This window comes from Onychomys torridus, chromosome 9, assembly GCF_903995425.1.
Source record: "Onychomys torridus chromosome 9, mOncTor1.1, whole genome shotgun sequence".
Lineage (NCBI taxonomy): Eukaryota > Metazoa > Chordata > Mammalia > Rodentia > Cricetidae > Onychomys > Onychomys torridus.
Genome location: NC_050451.1, coordinates 109,127,244 through 109,145,453, shown reverse-complemented (window position 1 = coordinate 109,145,453; position 18,210 = coordinate 109,127,244). Strand labels below are relative to the sequence as shown.

Here is an 18,210-nt window from a genome sequence, read left to right as displayed (position 1 = left end):
CAGGCCAGACAACAGCTGTCAAAGGCCGTTGGTGGCACTTTCCTCAGCACGGCACAGATTACTATGAAGATAACCTGAAGTTTCCCTCCAGCAAACACAATCGGTTACATTTGACGATGAGCAGAACACAGAATGTTCTGGATCAGTGTCCACAGACAGTAGACTGTTTAATTTTCATTTCCTCTGCACTTAAAAACCACAATCACAATTTTTTTTAGGGAACATTCCAAATTAAATATACGATTGACATTAATCGCCATGACCCATGGTCAGGATCTATAATCCTTGCAATTAGTCAGGGAGCCTAACATTCCTGCAACCCCAGCCTCTCCCAGCAGCAGCTACAAGTTTAAGTGACTCATGCAGGGCTTGCATTAAAGATAAAACTGTACATACTGAAGCAATGACCTCAAGATCCTTCAGGTATGTCCGCTCAGTGGTGGAGACCTCCTTGGCCATGAAGTAGGCCTTGTCGGTTGGGAATCTCTGTAAAATCCGTAAAAGAACAAGACACAGTGGTCACATCTGAGTGGAAGTCTCTGAGAATACCCTGATCAAAAGACAGTATTCACTAACTAATGGGTAAGTCCTTTGTTAGCTAGCATCAAGTCTAAGTAAGTTTATTTCCGAGAGAGAGAGAGAGAGAGAGAGAGAGAGAGAGAGAGAGAGAGAGAGAGAGAGGAGAGAGAGAGAGAGAATGAATGAATGAATTTTAGGAGGAGTAGGCGAAAAGAATGGCTTCTGATATATAAGTATTACCATCAGCTAGGGGACTCTAATTAGGCAAGAGTTACACAATCTTCAAGGAAACTCAGGCACAAGAAATCAGCATCCTGAGACCTGTGCCATAGGCTGGCAGAGCTGGTTTCTTGAGATGTTACAAGATGGCATTTACAGTGTCAGTGGCTGGATCAAAAGGAGATGGATGGTGCTAGCAGTGTGTCTCGGCTCCCTGGAGCCTGGCAGTCAGATGGGCCACAATTAGTGTCTTATGGTATAAGTAAAGCAAGTCTGTGGACATTCATGTGCACAGCAGTGTTATTCAAAACAGCAAAAGATGAGGGGAGTAACCCCGCATCCTGACAGATGGGATGGATCCATCTCTACAACGGCCACGGCCACAGAAAGGAGGCATTCCGCCTCACGCCACTCCACAGAGAACCCCAAGGTCATGACACCAGGTGAATGAAGCCAGTCAGAACAGACAAATACAGTAAGCAGTCCGGGTGGGTTATCAAGAATAAGGAATTATAATTATTAGTCAACAGGACAGAGGTTTGGTTGGGGAATATGAAAAGGCCATGACAATGGAGAGTCATGATGGTCCCGTGGCAGCTGTACATTTGAAGCCAGCATATTTTATTTGGGGTCGTTTTAACTCCCCTCCCCTTCCCCATGAATCTGTACCTTTCTCCGGCCCTCTTCCTCGTCATCGGTCCTTGGGCACGCTTGGTCATTCAGGAGCGGGCTGATCAGGGGAGAGGCCTGCTTGGTGTCAGGACTCAGGTTGGGAGACAAGGTCACGTTGGTTGGGGCAACTCCTCCCTGCGAGTTGATGGACAGCTCTGAAAGGTGAGGGCTACCAGTCAGGGAGCCTGTTTGGGGATGAGAAGTTTTAAAAGAAAAAAAAAAGTAATTCCTTCTGGGGTTGGAGGGCTCTTTGCAACGGTCACTTTTGTAAATCTTTAGACCATGGCTACCATATGGCACATGTAATGCACTGCTAAGTTTCCCGCCCTCTACATTGTACCCAGAGTCCGCCTCACTCAATGCAGCCCCAGTTACGTAGTTAACGTAAGACAGAGACCTCTGCATGGGTCACAATTAAGGGTGCTGGCCAGCATAGCACAATCCTAGTTTTATCTGGTAACTACCGCCTCTGCTTCTAAAAACTACTCCAGGAAGTCACGGTATCTACGTCACGGTGAGACAGAGAGGAACCATGAGGACTAAACAGGCATCTAAGCAGCTGGTGTACTCAGGACAGACCACATCTGTGACAATGGGTCACGGCTAAGAGGTCAAGCAGCTAACTCCCCAGTCTACAGAGAACAGAAGCAAGCTCAGTGTACCTGGTGATGCCACTCCATGTCTGCTACTGTTTGGGACAGAAACACTAGCATTACACGCAACCGTGGTCATTTAAAGGCGCAAGCTGAAGATCCCATTAGCACAGTTCCCCTTTGTGAATCAGAAGCAACAGGTCGTAAGGTAGTCCTCTAGAAAGGATATCACATTAAACAATAGGAAAACGTAGGTTACCTAGTCCAGTCAGCCGCAGGAGATGTCACACACGGGACACTCGGCCTCAACCCTCTGAGGCCACATGGGGTGTTTCAAAACGCACTTCTAAGCTGTGTGTTTAGACCTAGTATAGTTGTAATTCTGATGCAGAAGGAACATGAGGTGAACAGTTTGGGTTACAAGGAAAAGAATGGGCCCCACTTCCAGCTCTGACCCACTGGTCCTGGCTACCCACTACGTGGTTAAGGATGTCCCCTGATAGGTGAGATAGTTTTCTAGAAGTATCCTCATGCCCCGACACCTGTTTTCTCCCTCTGGAGTTGTTCACAGGTATTCTGGAAGTACAAGATACAGCAGCCCACAGTGGGGCTAATGCAGGGCAGCAGTGATGTCGACCCCACAGGTACAACTCCTGAGAGAATCACTGAATCTCCTCCCCTGCTCCCATGCTGCCCTGTGAGTGGCATCACACGGGTGAAGTGCCATGGCACCCAGAAGACAGCAAAGAGCAGCTGTCATGCCTACTGACAGCTGGTCGGTCAGGGATCCTTGGGAGATAAGAGAAGGTGAGCGCTTACAGGAAGTCTGGACTTTAAAAAACACGTTTGAATAAACCTCATTGAAATGAAGTCCTGGTGTTAGACAGAGGCCCATCACCCCACACACCACCAGATCCCATAAATCCCGGAGAAAAAGGCCAGAAATCGCTTCACAAATGTCAATTTTATTGACACTAGTGCACAACTGATACAGTGATTAGGATGAAACTTGTTAAATAGGATATAGTGACACACTGGAAATTGCAATTCTTTCAAGATTCTACACTATTCTCTTTAAAAAAATTCACAGAAAAACGTTACCACTACAAATAGAAGTTAGAAAATCAAAAATTCTGGCAGTCTGTGTCAAGATCAAAACATTCCATGCATTTGTGAGTTGCTGAGGTGACAGACACTTTGATTTGTCCACCGATCACCTAGCTACATGTGGGGCTTACCGTCAGCTCTCACGAGACCAGGTGGGCCGGGTGTAAGTGACAGCATGCTGGGCCTGGGCTTGCAGTGACGTGGTACAGAAAAAGCATTCACCTCACTGAGACAGTTGGAGCCAAGGACAAAAAGTTGTTAGAAAGCTAGCTTCAAGTGGGGTTATCAGCAGGCGGTCAACAGCTTCCGGCGACAGGGAGCCAGCTGCCACACGGAGGGGAAAGGAAGGCGTACACATTCAGAGACAACCACATCCACCCTCCACAGGTGAAAGGTGAGCTCCCTGGCTGAACTCCCCGGGGACACCTGCACTTAGCTGACCCGGCAGGCTGGAAGCATAAGGCAACAGACTGGTTCCTGGAGAGGTGGTGACCTGACACCTTTTAAAGAAGACGGTTAGTTAGATTTGGAAGAACTCATATTGGATGTGATGATGGGAGGCTCTGGTCACCCAAGGTACAGATAAAGTTGGCCACAGCTCAGGTCGCCCACAGGGTTCTACACGTGTGGCCTAACCATGTCCAGTCACCAATTTTATAGGTGCAATAAACAGAGGGGATAACCCAATTGGGGTAGTTAACTTCCTTCTCCTAAGAGGTTCTTGTGTCTACTCAGGGAAGGCAGAGTGCTGGCTACGAAACTGTCAGACCAGGACGTGGAGAAACACGAACACTTTGATCTAGGAGTCCATCAGCAAGGCTAAGGAAGGAGAAGGCCCGAGTTTCTCAAGTTGGACTTCACAAATACCAGCTGGACCTATGCCGGAGATTACTAAAGGTTTTGAAACTTTCCAGGTAGACACAGTGGCCAAAGATGTCACTGCTTACCACTCAGCAATCAATGAAATGCGCCGAGGAGAGCGATTAGTGGAATTTGGCAGCTAGGTGAACATTTAAAATTCCCTTTTTGACTTTGTGGAAGGATGCTGACAACCCTCTGTGCAAACTGGTGTCCAGACTGGCAGGTGTGAAGGTCACATCTAAAGCAAGTTAGGGTTCAAGGTTAGATAGTGTTAGTTACTCCACAGAATTGGGTTTTGATGAAGTAGTCCACGCTTCCCCGGGGGAAGAATCAACAGCTTGTCCAGCCTGCCGTCTGTTTTGAAGGCACAGCCCCAGGCGGTAGAAGCAAAGAGAAGGAATACATGAACCACCCTCACCCTTGCTCAGTGGGATGACTGATGCTTGGGTTTTTTTTTTAAATTACTTTTCCCTGATAACAAATGGGCATGAAGTAAATTTCTTTATCAGGGAGCTCTAGACAAATAATTCTGTAGGACCCTCTGAGGAAGCACCTGGACAGTAAGGCAATAGGTGGGAAGAGTTTAAATATTAGAGATCAATGGCTCACTAAACCTCTGCAAACTCCGAATGGCTTAAAAAAGCATTTTCTCCTGCTTCTAAACGTTGCCCTGCATCATCTCAGACACACGGGTTAGTAACGCTTGAGCCCCTTGCCTCTCCGCACACTGTCATCTCTCCACTGATCTGTCTGATCTGAGTTATGTCGGCCCAGTAGACCAGCAACCTCACAACCAACAGTGCTCTCAAGGTGAGCACTTCTGGCAATCTTTTCAAATCTCCCTAAATGGACACTTTGTCACCCCACAAATAATTATGTGGTTCAAATTAGCCCTGCAATATTTATGGATTTCAATCTGTCACCCAGCCCACAGCCTGCCTGCCTGCCTAGCTTTATCATTTTCATTTAGAATACATTCATAATTCCTTCCTGGCCTACGGAAGGCCCAGAGTCTCAGGACAGCCTTCCATCAGGGGAGATGAAATGGCCTGGGGGCACCAGAGGCTTCTAGAAGTGAGCCAGCTTCCTGTGTCTGCTCCCTCCGGGATCCGCACAGGCTTCCTACTGACTGTTACCTCTTCACCTTGTGCCAAAGCCTTGTAAACAAACTTCCCAATTCTGGGAAGAGAAAGAGAAAAAAAAATCTATATCTCAGGTAATTAAAAATGGCATTTCAAATACTTCTAGACCTGTCCTGTTTTGTAAACTGGTCAGTAAGTTGATTAATGTCTAATTTTTAACTTGATAGGGTTTCATGTGTTTTTCCCGTAAAAGAGAAGTAGAAAATCTGACAATTTAAAAAAATAGAAACTCGCCGGGCGGTGGTGGTGCACACCTTTAATGCCAGCACTGGGGAGGCAGAGGCAGGCGGATCTCTGTGAGTTTGAGGCCAGCCTGGTCTACAGAGCGAGATCCAGGAAAGGCGCAAAGCTACACAGAGAAACCCTGTCTCGAAAAACCAAAAAAAAAAAAAAAAGAAACTCATCATTTGTTAAATACTGAAAATGAGAACACGGATGACACATATAATTTCTACTTTCAAATGTTTTTTTACTATTCCCTCAGATAAACTCACTTCCTTTGCAAGCTTCTAGATCCTAGGATCCCATCTCTTGTTACCTGCTTCTAAAATATAGATTTTACCTATGGACCCAGGTAATGTTCCAGAGGCATACATAGGAAAGACAGCAGAAATGCGGGGCTCTTTTTAAACTCACAACTCTCACTCAAAGAGGAGATAATGAAATCTCAATAGAGACATCTATTCTGAGAGCTAACCACTCGAGGAGGTCACCATCACATGACTCAGAGGTGGTCTGTGGAGGAGTCTGGTCCCTGCCCAACAGACTCCATGGAAACAGCCGCAGTACCTGACTGCAAGGTTCCCACATGGAAAAACCAGGTCAGTTTACCAAGGCTGGAGCTGGTGTCCTCTTCTTGATACATAGGTGGCTGGGGTAAGTTACATGTGCTGCTCAGACCCAGTGTTCTTTAGGAAAAGCTTAACAAGTGGCTAAGTATCCACTTCACACTTTCTCATCAAGCCATTCAGAAAAGCAGCAGTGATGCAGTGATGCCCGACTTGCAGAAAAAGAGAGAAATGTCACTACTGGCCAAACGGCAGAGAATGCTGTTCTTACTTATAGGGCGAAGAGAAGACGGGAGAATCCTGCTCTGATTGAAGATGGTAGGGAATGGGTGAACTTGGTGGTACTGTTTGGGATGAGGAACATGGAGCCTCATACCAATGAAAAAAAATTACATCTTGTATGAAGGACAAAGATTCGGCCATCAGTGGGAAGGAACTTTCTGTTTGTTTTTGTTTTACAGCAAGATGCCTGTTAGAACAAGGTTTAAAAGCCTCGAGTTCAGATTAACATGAGATATTAATAACATGCAAACAATTTTCATGAGTTTGGCCTTCCATGCTCAGTCACCAAACTCATGGTTATCAGAGAGAACAGAGTGCTTCCTGGTAACAGGAATGCATGCTTTGCTGAGGCACTGCACCGGACCCCAGAGCACAAGGGAAGGCAGAGCGCATCTGTGGGAGCACACAGTGTGGGTGCCTACTGATGTTAACGAAGAGCTTAACCACTGGAGAAGCCAGCTAGGGCTGGACTTCCTTCACATCCACCCAGTACTCCCTCCCAACAAAGCCAATCTACATCAAGTGTTTTACTTCCATTGAGAATACGAAAGCCCGTCCTTTGGTCGGTCAGCTGTGTGAGTCCCCAGTGTAAGCTGCTATCACAGATGCGCTCTGTTTCTGTGACATCTGTTCCCCCCTTTACAGTGATCCTGCTCTCTTCCAAGGGCTTGCCCCACCCCCACAGCTAACCTTGTAAGGTGCAAGGCCTTGAGAGAAGAGGGGCCACAAAAGCCAAGTCTATCCACCTTTTCCCAGCACCCTGATGAACATGTTGCTATCTGTCAACATACCGCTGAGTGAGCAGGATTGCTGTGTTCTAGAAGACGTGGGTATTCCAGGTACAAATCGGCATTTAAACAAGGCTCTGGGTTGTTTTAAAGAAAGGACATCAAACAGTGCTCCAACCATGCAAGGGACAGAGGGTGTGACATGCTCTGAGGATCCAGACAGAATGCTGAAAACAAAGCTTTTTCTCCCAGGAGGTACATGCTGGCAAAACACTGTGTACAATGGAACAATGGAAAGAATGTTTTCTCAAATTTATTAAACAAATGACAAAAATGAGTATGAAGTCCCCAGCCTTTTCTACTTGAGAATTAATTCAGTGCATTAGAAAATTTTAGTATAACATATCATTGCCTCAAGGATTAAATGCACACATAGAGAGAACAGGAGCAAACTGTTAAAACACGGGCCAAGCTTGTGAAGTTGGTTAGTTAGGTTCGCAGCAGTCTTCCGAGGCAGGAAGAGGTGAGAGCAAGGGAGGACTCCTTATCCACTCTAGGTGCTTCTGGAGAGAGCGGCTGGCCATCCCTAATAACTGAAGAACTAAGTGAGTCTTCTATAAGGGGCCAAAGCCTTGCTCTCACGCAGGACACTGGAAGTAAGGGAGCTGTGAGTGCGGGTGTTCACCGGTGAGTGATGGCAGACGGTCAGCGCTGCACCACACACGGTGACCCTTCTACTGTGTCCTACTTTAGAGCCAGTTGACCACCCAGATGAAGACTAACGTAGACTGGATGCCTCAAAGTTCCCGGTACCCTCATGCCCCATTCCCAGCCCCAGACTCTGTAAATGCCTTGGTCCAAGCGCTTTGTGTCCTGCAATTTCCCACCACCCTTCTGTATTCTGAAGTGGCTCCACCTGGCCCTAGCAGGAAGCTCAAGGTCCTCCTGGCACCAGTCTCCACAACAAAGCCCTCGCTCCACTGTGTTAGCCTTTCAAACCCCATTCCAACCACTCCAGTGCTGATTTCCCACGTCAACAGCTCGGGAGCCATCACAGAGCAACTAACCGGACCCAGCGTCCTCATGAGGAAACCCAAGCACTGCCTTCCGCGGGAAGTTACCATCCAATACCAGAGGCCACGAGAGTGCAGGAGGTCCTCCTTCCAGCCTATGCTGGGAGCCATCATGGGCTCAATGTGGTCATCCTGAACAAAGAAAAGCCTAGGCTACTTAGAGCTCACTTCCCAAGCTTCTGGTCAGGCGTCACACAGTTCCTGTGTGACAGGCTTCACCTACGGCTTTCTGGGAGTGCTATGCTGCTCATCAGATGAAGACCTTTTCCCAAAGGACCTACGCCCTCCCCTGTCCCTGGCTCATGCACAAACCCACACTTTCAACACTTGTTCCCAGGAGACATACGGCAGTCTCTCGAGGTTACTAAAGGAAGACCTGCACAGCATTCTGTCCAACTGGTTGCACCCAGATCACGTGGATCTTTGATCTAGGCTGACTCCATGTATGAATCATTACAGATTTTTAAAAATGCTTTTCACTATTACCTCTTTAATTAAAAGAAAACTGATATGAAGTGGCATGCTAATTTTGGCCTGAATGCTAGGACTTCCTGTTAACTACCATACCTGGGAGTCTCCAGGGAACTCATTTCCCTGTTGGAAGCTTCAACTGATCCCACGGAAAGGGGTGAGTTAAACTAACAAGAACAGGGCCAGTAGGCCCTTCGATGTCACCAACGTCAACTTCCTTAGTCAGCCACTGCTCAGCGAAGTCAGTGCTCCACTGGTCAGCCTTTCCCTGTGTGTTTGTCTGCGTTTGGCTCATGTGAAGTCAGTCTGTTCTTCAGAGATCACGGGAACTGGTTCAACTATAAGATGTTTATGAAAACACTTGCATTTCATTTTCAACATTCAGCACCAGCAGAACAGACTGGAGCCATGCAATGTGAGGGAGGCCATCCCTAGAGGAACACAGAGGAGCGATGTGTACACACGAGAGAGAGGATCAGGAAACAGCTTTCCTTGGAAATGCAACAGTGAACACTGGAAATTCTAGCTAACCAAAGTAGAGGGCCCAGGCAAAGCCAAGCGATCAAGGCAGGACACAGAAAGCCAACGGCACCTGACTGGTTAACTCACGCTCAGTCTACCTGGACTTGGTGGCCCATCACTGAGGGCGATGGCTGTCACAAGTGCGTGCTGTACCGAGATGCCAAACCACTGCAAGTGGAGAAAGCTGTCTGAAAGTGCATGGCCAGTCAGTCTCGCTAGAACAACAACAAACCAAACCTCAAAGCACATCTAGTATCATTTTACCAGTGTTGAAAGTGTTTCCTATCTGAATTGTAGTCCTTCTTCAGAAAAGGCTTGGCAACACATGTCAGGAGGACTCCAAGGCTGACGCACCCCCCTCAAACTCAAAGTGGTCCTGAGGGGCTGACTCTGCATTTTTGTTACTCAGTCCTGACTTTTTAAAGAAAACATTACTTGGTTTAAGCCTTCAGGGGTGTTCTTGAGCAGAAAACAGTTGTTACCCACACTACACGTGCAGACCGAGCAGCATGGGTGGAGAAGAGGGATAACCGTGTGAGAAATTCCTGGAGGTAAATCGCACATGTAGGAAAGAATCTGGCCCACAAACTTCCTCTAATTAAATGCCTATCTAATAAAATACCATCCCTGGCACCCAGATGACTGTTGGAGGGAGCTGGAACAGTCAGTCTAGGCTCTGGAACTCATTAAACGCATTTCCTCATGCTAAAGGAATTTCTTGCCTTTTTAGTTTGCTCTTAAGAAGGATCAACACGGGAAACCACAAAAGGGTCTACATATTTCAAAATAAAATCCTACAAATTGTAGTAATGTAAAGGGGTCCTAGCACAGCCGTGAGGGGTTTTAATCTGTTTCTCTGTCTTCTATCCCTGGCCTTAAGACACCATTCCTTTTTTAAGAGCAGTAGTGAGCAGACAGGGTCTGAAGGCCCATGTTCCTCATTCAAGCCAGAGAGCTGAACTGTGTTTACCGTCATGTGGAGAGGTTGAAAGATCTCAGGACCCTTTGGAAATCTGAGGGATCCACCCGTCCCTAGTCTCTATGTATTTTTTCACGGCCATCCCTATGACTGGTGTCCCTCACCTTACTTCAACTTTACACAAATGTGGGTCCTTTGTAAGTCCCAAATTGAGACTTTGTGGGCTTCAGGAAGCCTTGGAGCCTGAGGTCTCTCCACAGCTGGAGGACAAAAAGGTTGGGAAGGGGTGTTGTTTTTCTGAGCTTTGCATAGGGACAGTGGGGAGGATGCATGACCCCAGCAACCCTGCTACCCTCAGCTACTGAAGGCATGCACTCTCTGATTAGTGTTCTGGAATTTGGATGAGTGGAAGACAGGCTCCCGCAGGGCAACGAGTGACTGTTCTTAGCGTGACAGGATATGTGACCTTGGAACAAACCTGTCCCTAATTCTTTTAGGCACTAATAATTTGCTGAAACTGTCCCCTTGAGAAACACTAGCCAAGAAACAGAAACGAAGTTGCTTGGCTGGTACAAAACCAATGAAGAGAAAACTCTGTGCTACACACAAGTGAAAACTGGTGGCAGACATGGGGCACTCGAGGATGGGTCAACTGCTTCGAAAGCACTCAAGTAAAATCACTTCTGCAGAAAGAAAAAGGCAAAACAAAGCAACTGTAAGAACATGCGGGTCCTATGCACTCAGGTCTGCTATGATCACATGGCAAAGCAGACAGAACCCTTCCCATTTCACTATGGACTTCTGTAGAGATAGGCAAAAGGACACGCCCCTTAAACTATCACTGTCACAATGAAGACAATCAAATGACCCTGATCAACCCCTGCTTTTAAGTTTTCCTACAGCAAACTGATGCCGTTTTTTAAGACCAGACAGAGTAGACACAACACGTCAAAACTGTAAGCACCCTAGAGTATGAACAGCAGCTTATAATTGTCTTTATCATTCAACATTTTCACATCTAATTTTAGTTAGAAATGCAGACAAGTGTCTCCAAAATTAAACTGTGGAGCCTGAGCGGTCCGACGGCATTAAGAAATCATGAGAGGAAAGAGCAGACGTGACTGAGGGGTGCTTGCAGCTTTGTGGCATGATGCTGGCTGTGAAGCCACCTAACTCCTGAGTGTGAGCTTGCTCACCCACAGTGAGGGTTTGCCTAGTGACTGCTGAAGGCCCAGTGCAGCTTTACAAGCCTTCTGAACGTACAAAGCCATCTAAGGTGAGGCATGGGGAGACTATGTCAGTGAACAGCTGCCAACCCCTCTCCAGTGACCGGTTTGATCCACCAGTCACGCACAGAATCAGCAGATCAAGAAAAGGCAAAACTGCTTGCAATCAAATGGATGAAGTCTTCAGAATATTTAAAACTAGGCTTCTCAACATTCCTGCTGACAAGATTCTGAGACCCACAAGCCAAGCTCAACCTCACTTCCTGAACAAGCCCAGCTTTTCCCCTGTGATGTAGCCGCAGGAGGAAGTCTCCTAAGACCAGCAGCCTGGCGGCTCACCAAGGATGCTCCATCTTTACAACTCTTTTCAGAATTTTGTACTTTCTTCAGATCTAAAGATTTTGTTCTATGATTAAAAAGTTATCAAAGACTGAAAACTACAAATGGAGGCCTTAAAAAAGCACTTCATCTGTGGTACGTGCCTTGCACTCCAGCAAACAAGGCAATGACTCAGCTAATGCTCTTACTTCATTCCAATGGATTCTCCAGGGCTGTCAGGTCTGATAAAGAAAGGGCTCTAGCTGAACCCACAGAGCCAATCTCTTGGGTGACAATCAGGCATCACTCATTTAACAATGGCTCAGGGATGCCATAGTACAGTTAAGAAAAACACAATGTGCCATAAAATATAGCCCCATGATCTACAGTGCAGAAAAGCTGGGTGGCAGGCAGAGGCTGCCAAGATTCTGAAGAAGTCATAGGAACATCCAGGTGTCAGTGTTCCCAGTGGGATCATAAGACTACATATAGCCAAGGGCAGTGATATGCAGGGCACCATGTGACTGGCAGGTCACTGCTGGAGACCACAGAGCCCAGGGCAAGGTATTCATTTCCCCTGCCTCACCAATCAGTAGCATTTCTGGTTCACCGAGTGATTCTGAGAGTCAGAGAGCCATTTTCTAAAAAGAAACCTAATGATTTGACCCAGCAACATAAACCCCAACCAAATGAGCAATCCCAGGTAAATGCCCATGCCTGGAGAGCTGACAACTTTTATGGCAAATCACAGGAAACCAAAAGGATCCCAGATTCTTCCCATTAAAATATCCCATTACTCTTGGGTAAGATTTTACCAACACAGTCTCAGCTAGCAACCAACTTCCACTTGGCCTCCGATTTGTCCATGCCTCCTTATAGGTCCCAGAAAATGGCCCCCCTTTTACAGAGGGGAAAGACATGTAAAAGTCAACACTTTTCTGTGATCTCAATGACATTTCAGTCAAAACTCTCGTCCAATAGGAGGAGAATCTGCACACACAATTGAACACACACAGAAAATTACCAGGTAAATACAATACACTGTTCACACTACCCGATTCATCGTAAGATATTTCTTATTCCCTTCAACCAGCAAAGCAAACCTTCAGTAACTTGTTGTTAGGGCTTCCTATATACCTTGCACCATGCTTTCTAAAAAGCAAGCCACTGTGTGAAGTCTGTGTTCCTTAAAGGTTTGGGGAGTCAGGCATGACCCATAAATGTGTACCTACCCCAAACTTCATCTAACAAATGTTGACTAAAAACGAACGAGTCACTGGAACGGACCCTCTGTGTGGCAACCCTGGAATCATGACTCTCTGATCAACACTTGACCACTGTTGCCTTCCAGTCCTTCACTCTTCCTCCCCTTCCTCCTCACTCAGGTGCAAGCCAAGAGAGCCCTTCCGACTCCTCCTCTTGGATGCAGAACTCGGACTTGTTGGGTAACCAAATGCCAGGGACTTCCTTGAAGGGCTCACCATGGCAGAGTCCGAGTCACTGGACTCAGTCCCACTGCCAGTGGAGCACTCGGTCACTTGCAGAGGTGCCAGCTGGCCCACTACACTACCCGTGCACACAGCCTGCATGAGGGAATCCTCTGAGACAGGGCCTGTGAGAGAGGTGCCGTTGGCTAGCATCCTACCTTGGGGAACAGCCATGTTGGCCAACCCTTCCTCTTCCTGGTCACCAAGCCTATCCATGACCTCTGGGGTGGGGGCTGCCTGGCTAAGGATGAGTGGGTCGGTCTCTGACTTATTATACCTACTGGGAAGATTCCTTAAGTAGGGCCTCGGCAGGGCAGGGGAGCAGTTTCCATAAGGAGGACCCTGCTTTGGGGCACTATCTTCTCCCACACTCTTTTCCCTAAGGTCATGTCCATTTTCAGAAACATAGCCTTGGGACCCAGTCCTGTCCCAACTCATATTTGGACTTGAGCTTCTGCTGCAGGGGGACAAAGGGGTGGCCAGGGGGCTGTGGCCAGTGGAGGCCCTGAACATTTCATCTATCAGGGAACTATGTCTTGGGAGCCCAGGGCTCCCGCTCAGATCAAAGGTAATATCTGCTGAATCATCATCAAGGAATTCTCTAGAAGGAGGTCGGGAGGACTTTGTAGAGGGAGGGGAAGCCCTGTGCCTAGTCTCTGCTTGCCTCTCATCCCTGGACAGTAGATAAACACCACTGGTCAAATCACCCTCATAATTGTCATTTGTTTGGGACCGGGACTGGGACCCTGGTTCTCTGAGCAGGTCGTATTCACTATCTACATCACTACAGTCAATGAAAGGGATGGAAGTACTGCTGCCCCCAGCAGCCCGGGATGCTGGACCTGTGCTTGGCTGCGGGGGCTGACGTTTGCTTGGCTGGGTGCCATCCTTGCCACCCTCCTCCTCTTCCTCTTCCTCGGGTGGCACCATGGCCGCTCCGTCCGCAGCTCTGCTCCCCGGAGGGCTCTTAGACAGAGCTGGGCTTTGGTGCGGTCCCGACTCCAACGTAGACACTTTTGCTTCCTTGGCTTGCTGGCAGCTCTGGATACTGGGAGACTCAGAACCTGCTCCGAATGTAAGGCTGGCACTCTGTGGAGACTGGGAAGAGAGAGCAGGAAAAGGATGGAGGGAGATGGCTATACGAGAGTGGAGAAAGAGTGGAAAGGTGGGCTAGCTTCCACGTCTCTCCGTAGGCACGCAGAGGCCAGCATGGCCTCCCCAGAGCCGGAACCATGTGCTCAGGCAAAGGGAAACTCGTGATACAAGGTGGAGATGGGTCCCCAGCACATGAGTTATACACTGTCTGCTTCCCAGGACCCTCATCTCAAGTGGGCATGCAGCAGATGGCCCTTTCAGCCCATGAAAGCTTCCCTAGGAAGGGCCAACGGGACAGAAGAGAAACCCATGATAGACCACATGATGAAGACTCCAGAAAAGCTACAGACAAAGAAAGGGTAATATGGGGGGCTGGAGAGATGGCTCAGAGGTTAAGAGCACTGGCTGTTCTTCCAGAGGTCACGAGTTCAATTCCCAGCAGCTATATGGTGGCTCACAACCATCTATAATGAGATCTGGTGCCCTCTTCTGGCCTGCAGACATACATGCAGACAGAACACTGTATACATAATGAATAAATAAGTCTTTAAAAAAAAAAAAAGGGTAATATGATAGGTGAAGAGCTGGTGTTGGAGTCACACAAGGAAAACACCTTCATGTTCTTCCTCAAACAAATCCTTGGTCTCTTTGAGAGAAAGCTCTGAAAACAGCATACCGAGACACCAGCACTGGGGTCAGCGGGCACTCGGCGCACTCGGGTTAAAGAGTGACAATTTTTCCTGCTGTGGCTTGGCCGCTGTCCAACACGAGTCCTTGGGACTCTACCAGCCTTCCTCTTAGCAGGAGCTAACACTCAGCTTTCTCTTAACTAGTCCCTGTCAGTCACACAGCAGACACATTAGCTGATAGGTAGGCTTGGTCTCATGGACTGCCATGTATGTTTCAGGCCCCATGAGGTTCAGAATTATAAAACAGTAGTTGAAAAGCCACACCACAGACTTGCTGTGCAGAGGCCGGGTTCAGAGCCCAAAGCCAGCTCAGGGCCATTGGAGCTAAATCCCAGAGCAAAGGAAACAGGACTGGAAAGTACAGTCGGCAAGCCCAAAGCTTGGAGAACTGAGGAAAAGAGCTACAGTTGTCCATGACTGCCCACTCACCTGTTTTGGCACTTCTGAATTCGATGCTGTGGGCTGTGAAGCGAGGCTCCTAGTGGAATGGATCTTGCTGTGTTTTCTGAGGGAGATCACACAAGACGACAGCTCAAGTTAGGACAGCTTGGGTTAAATGAAGCAAACACCTTCTGTTTGAGGCACTGGGCCCTTTTTCAGTCATGAAGGTACCCAAAGCTACCTTTGTGGATGTGACATACACGCAGTGTTTTCCTAACTCCTGTGTACTCCAGAGATTATACAACATCACATTCTCCTGAGCATTCTGTTTGGGAAGGACCATGAGTGACTGAGCTCCGTCTGTTAGCTATGGGGAAAGCTAAAGGATAGGAGCAGCCACCAGGCATCAAAGACTGACCTGCAAGCTAACACTATGAGCACCAATTTGGTTCAGTATTTTCTTGATCAGATCTATGACAGAGGTAATGATCACATGCCATCTTACTCTTATAAAACGTAAACCTAGGAGAAAAAGGCTCCCTGTAAGGAAATTGAGACTCAAGGAAGGGACCACAGGGCCACCAACACCTGTCCTCTGTCTGTCCTCCCTATCCACGGAATAGGTATTAGAAACTTTTCAAGTACTGAACTCATGAGATGGTATAAATACATTTCAGTGTACACATATCTTTTTTCGGATGGAAAGGCCCCAGGTCATCTATATGGACGGTCAGAGCTACCTCCTGTGTGGTCTTCAGTATTGCAACAGTTTAAGAAAATGATGGGGTTGTTATCCTTGGATAGAGAGGCAAGGCTGTTTCTGGTGAGCTAGTGGCTCGTATACATAGGCAAAGGCTTCCTGACATCACATTTCTGGGTAGAGGTCATGAGAAACCATGAGGGATTCATGGTTTATTTTAGCAAAATTGGAATAAAGCATCAAAATGACTTGAACATCTGTTAATAGGGAGCAAGATCAATAAAATGTAAAGCACACTAATACTCTAGAGTTCAGAGACAAGTGAAAAAGCAAATCAAGTTCCATGTATTGTATGCATGTATTTATATAATTATGACAGCATATATAAATGAAACACCACACACCCAGGGCAATCCTCCATTTTTATAATGAATAAGTATTGCACCCCAGAAGGAACATAAATCTATCAGTTTCTTTTGGAAAGAGAGACGGTAATTAAATAAGGTGACCCAAGGTGGTTTTATCTACTTCTATTAGTCAAGTGACCACAAACAAAAAGAACTTCTGAACTAAATATGTCCAAATACTAACACATGTTGGGTATCCTTTCCTCTGAAGTTTGGGAACAGAGGTTTTTGGATTTTGGAATATTTGCACTCACATAACAAGATAGCTTGGAAATAGCATCCTAATCTGAACACAAAATTCTTTTTTTCCCTATGCACCTTATGCACATAGCCTGAAGGCTGTTGTATATAATATTTATAATTTTGTACATTTTTGACTGGGATCAAGTGTGGAATTTTCCATGAAGGAGTGTTAGGATGGAGCTCAAAGATCAGATTTTTCCAACTCTTCAGGCTTCCAGAGAGTCCCCCTGCACTTGTCAATGCCCAAGTTGTAACAACAGGAATAGCCACTACATCTTGTCCATATGCTAGGGGAAATATTCACTGTACTAACATCAACAACAGAAGATGATTAAACACAGTCACTCACAGGCAGCTGAGAGGGCTTAGGCCACGATTTCACCCCTCGCCCTTCATCTGAGTCTTGCTGGGGCTCTGCCTCTCCCTTGGGAAGCCCAGAAATGCTGACAGGCTCTAGGCTCTGGAGCTAGCCTCCTTTCCAGTTAGGAGACCTGTGCTACTACTAACTCTGTGTGTCAGTCTCAGGGTCTCCATGTTTAAGCAGAGAATAAACCACCACTGACCACTGGTCACACAGCCAGCGTGAAGCAAGGGGTCCTGGGCAGAGTCTGGCAAATACTGGAGCCACAGCATCCACAGCAAACCGCAATCGCCATACATCCTGCAGGTTCTCTCCCAACCTTACCTAACTAAAGTTAACAGAACCATTCACAAGTCACATCCTCAAGCATGTAAGGACTCCTGAGGGTCAGAACAGGCCTGTAAGACACTGGGCCCACTCAGCTGCCCATAAGCTCTCCCCCCCTCACCTGACCCTGTATTCCCACCTCCTTCTGTCTTGAGTGAGTACCCAGGGTCCTAAAATGTTCTTGTCCAACCCTCGACTTGCTGAGGTTGACTGTGTGGTTGACCATAATCTCACCCGGGCTGGATGAAGAAGTATTTGTTACTCAGAGAGAATGGCACTGGCTAGAAGAAGTGCCTTACCTTTCAAACTGAACCTTCTTGTGGCCTCCTTCTTTAACATAGTCCAGAACTTGCTTCTGAGTCCGACCACTGAAACAAAGAGACGCAACATGGAGGCATTTGCATTTAAACACATCTTCTTGCTAGGAGCCTTCAATCCCAGCAGAGGCAGGCGGATCTCTGAGTTCGAGGCCAGCCTGGTCTACAGAGTGAGTTCCAGGACAGCCAGGGCTACACAGAGAAACCCTGTCTCAAAAAAGCAAAACAAAACAAAACACTGTATCTTCGCAGGCAGATGAGAACAAAAGCATCCAAAGAACCTCAGGGTTCCTGTCCACTTGACCTCTTACTATTTTCCTTATATATAATAAGACAAAACACTCAACTAAATAAACTCACTTAACCATGGTTGGTTGTGAGGCCACCATCTCAGGAGTCTGTCCATCTGTGAGGATGGGGAAAATTTAGTTCTCTGTCTATACTTAGACTAGTGTTCCTTACAGTACGAAGTCACTATTGTTTGAAAAGTAAATGGAAACGCGAACCTAAGGTGGTCAGGTCTATGCACCTGTCTATGATGCAACGTTTAAGGCAAATGAGACACTTGCTTTTATAAATAAACTCCTTTCTGAATGAGCATGGCTAGGGGATTGACTCCATGGTAAAACCCTTGCCTGAAATGCACAAGGCCCCTGGATTCAAGCCCCCAGAACTGTTAAAAGACAAACTCACACAAGGAGCTACAGGTAATTGATGGAGACAAACTGTTTTCTCCAGGTACAGCCTCTTACAGATTGTCCAT

General features: G+C 47.1%; 1 protein-coding gene across 4 annotated transcripts in view; it reads right to left on the bottom strand.

Moving 5' to 3' along the window:
* Farp1 (FERM, ARH/RhoGEF and pleckstrin domain protein 1) overlaps positions 1-18,210 on the bottom strand; it is a 266,129-nt gene that overhangs the window by 38,190 nt on the left and 209,729 nt on the right. For 3 of the 4 annotated variants that reach the window (XM_036199556.1, XM_036199554.1, XM_036199557.1), the window contains exons 11-15: positions 17,430-17,498; positions 15,141-15,216; positions 13,770-14,025; positions 1,408-1,595; positions 397-486 (exon numbers count right to left, since the gene is read on the bottom strand). In XM_036199556.1, coding sequence (XP_036055449.1) covers positions 397-486; positions 1,408-1,595; positions 13,770-14,025; positions 15,141-15,216; positions 17,430-17,498 — 679 coding nt within the window. The remainder of the gene's footprint in view (positions 1-396; positions 487-1,407; positions 1,596-13,769; positions 14,026-15,140; positions 15,217-17,429; positions 17,499-18,210) is intronic. The other variant, XM_036199558.1, reaches the window with a different exon arrangement.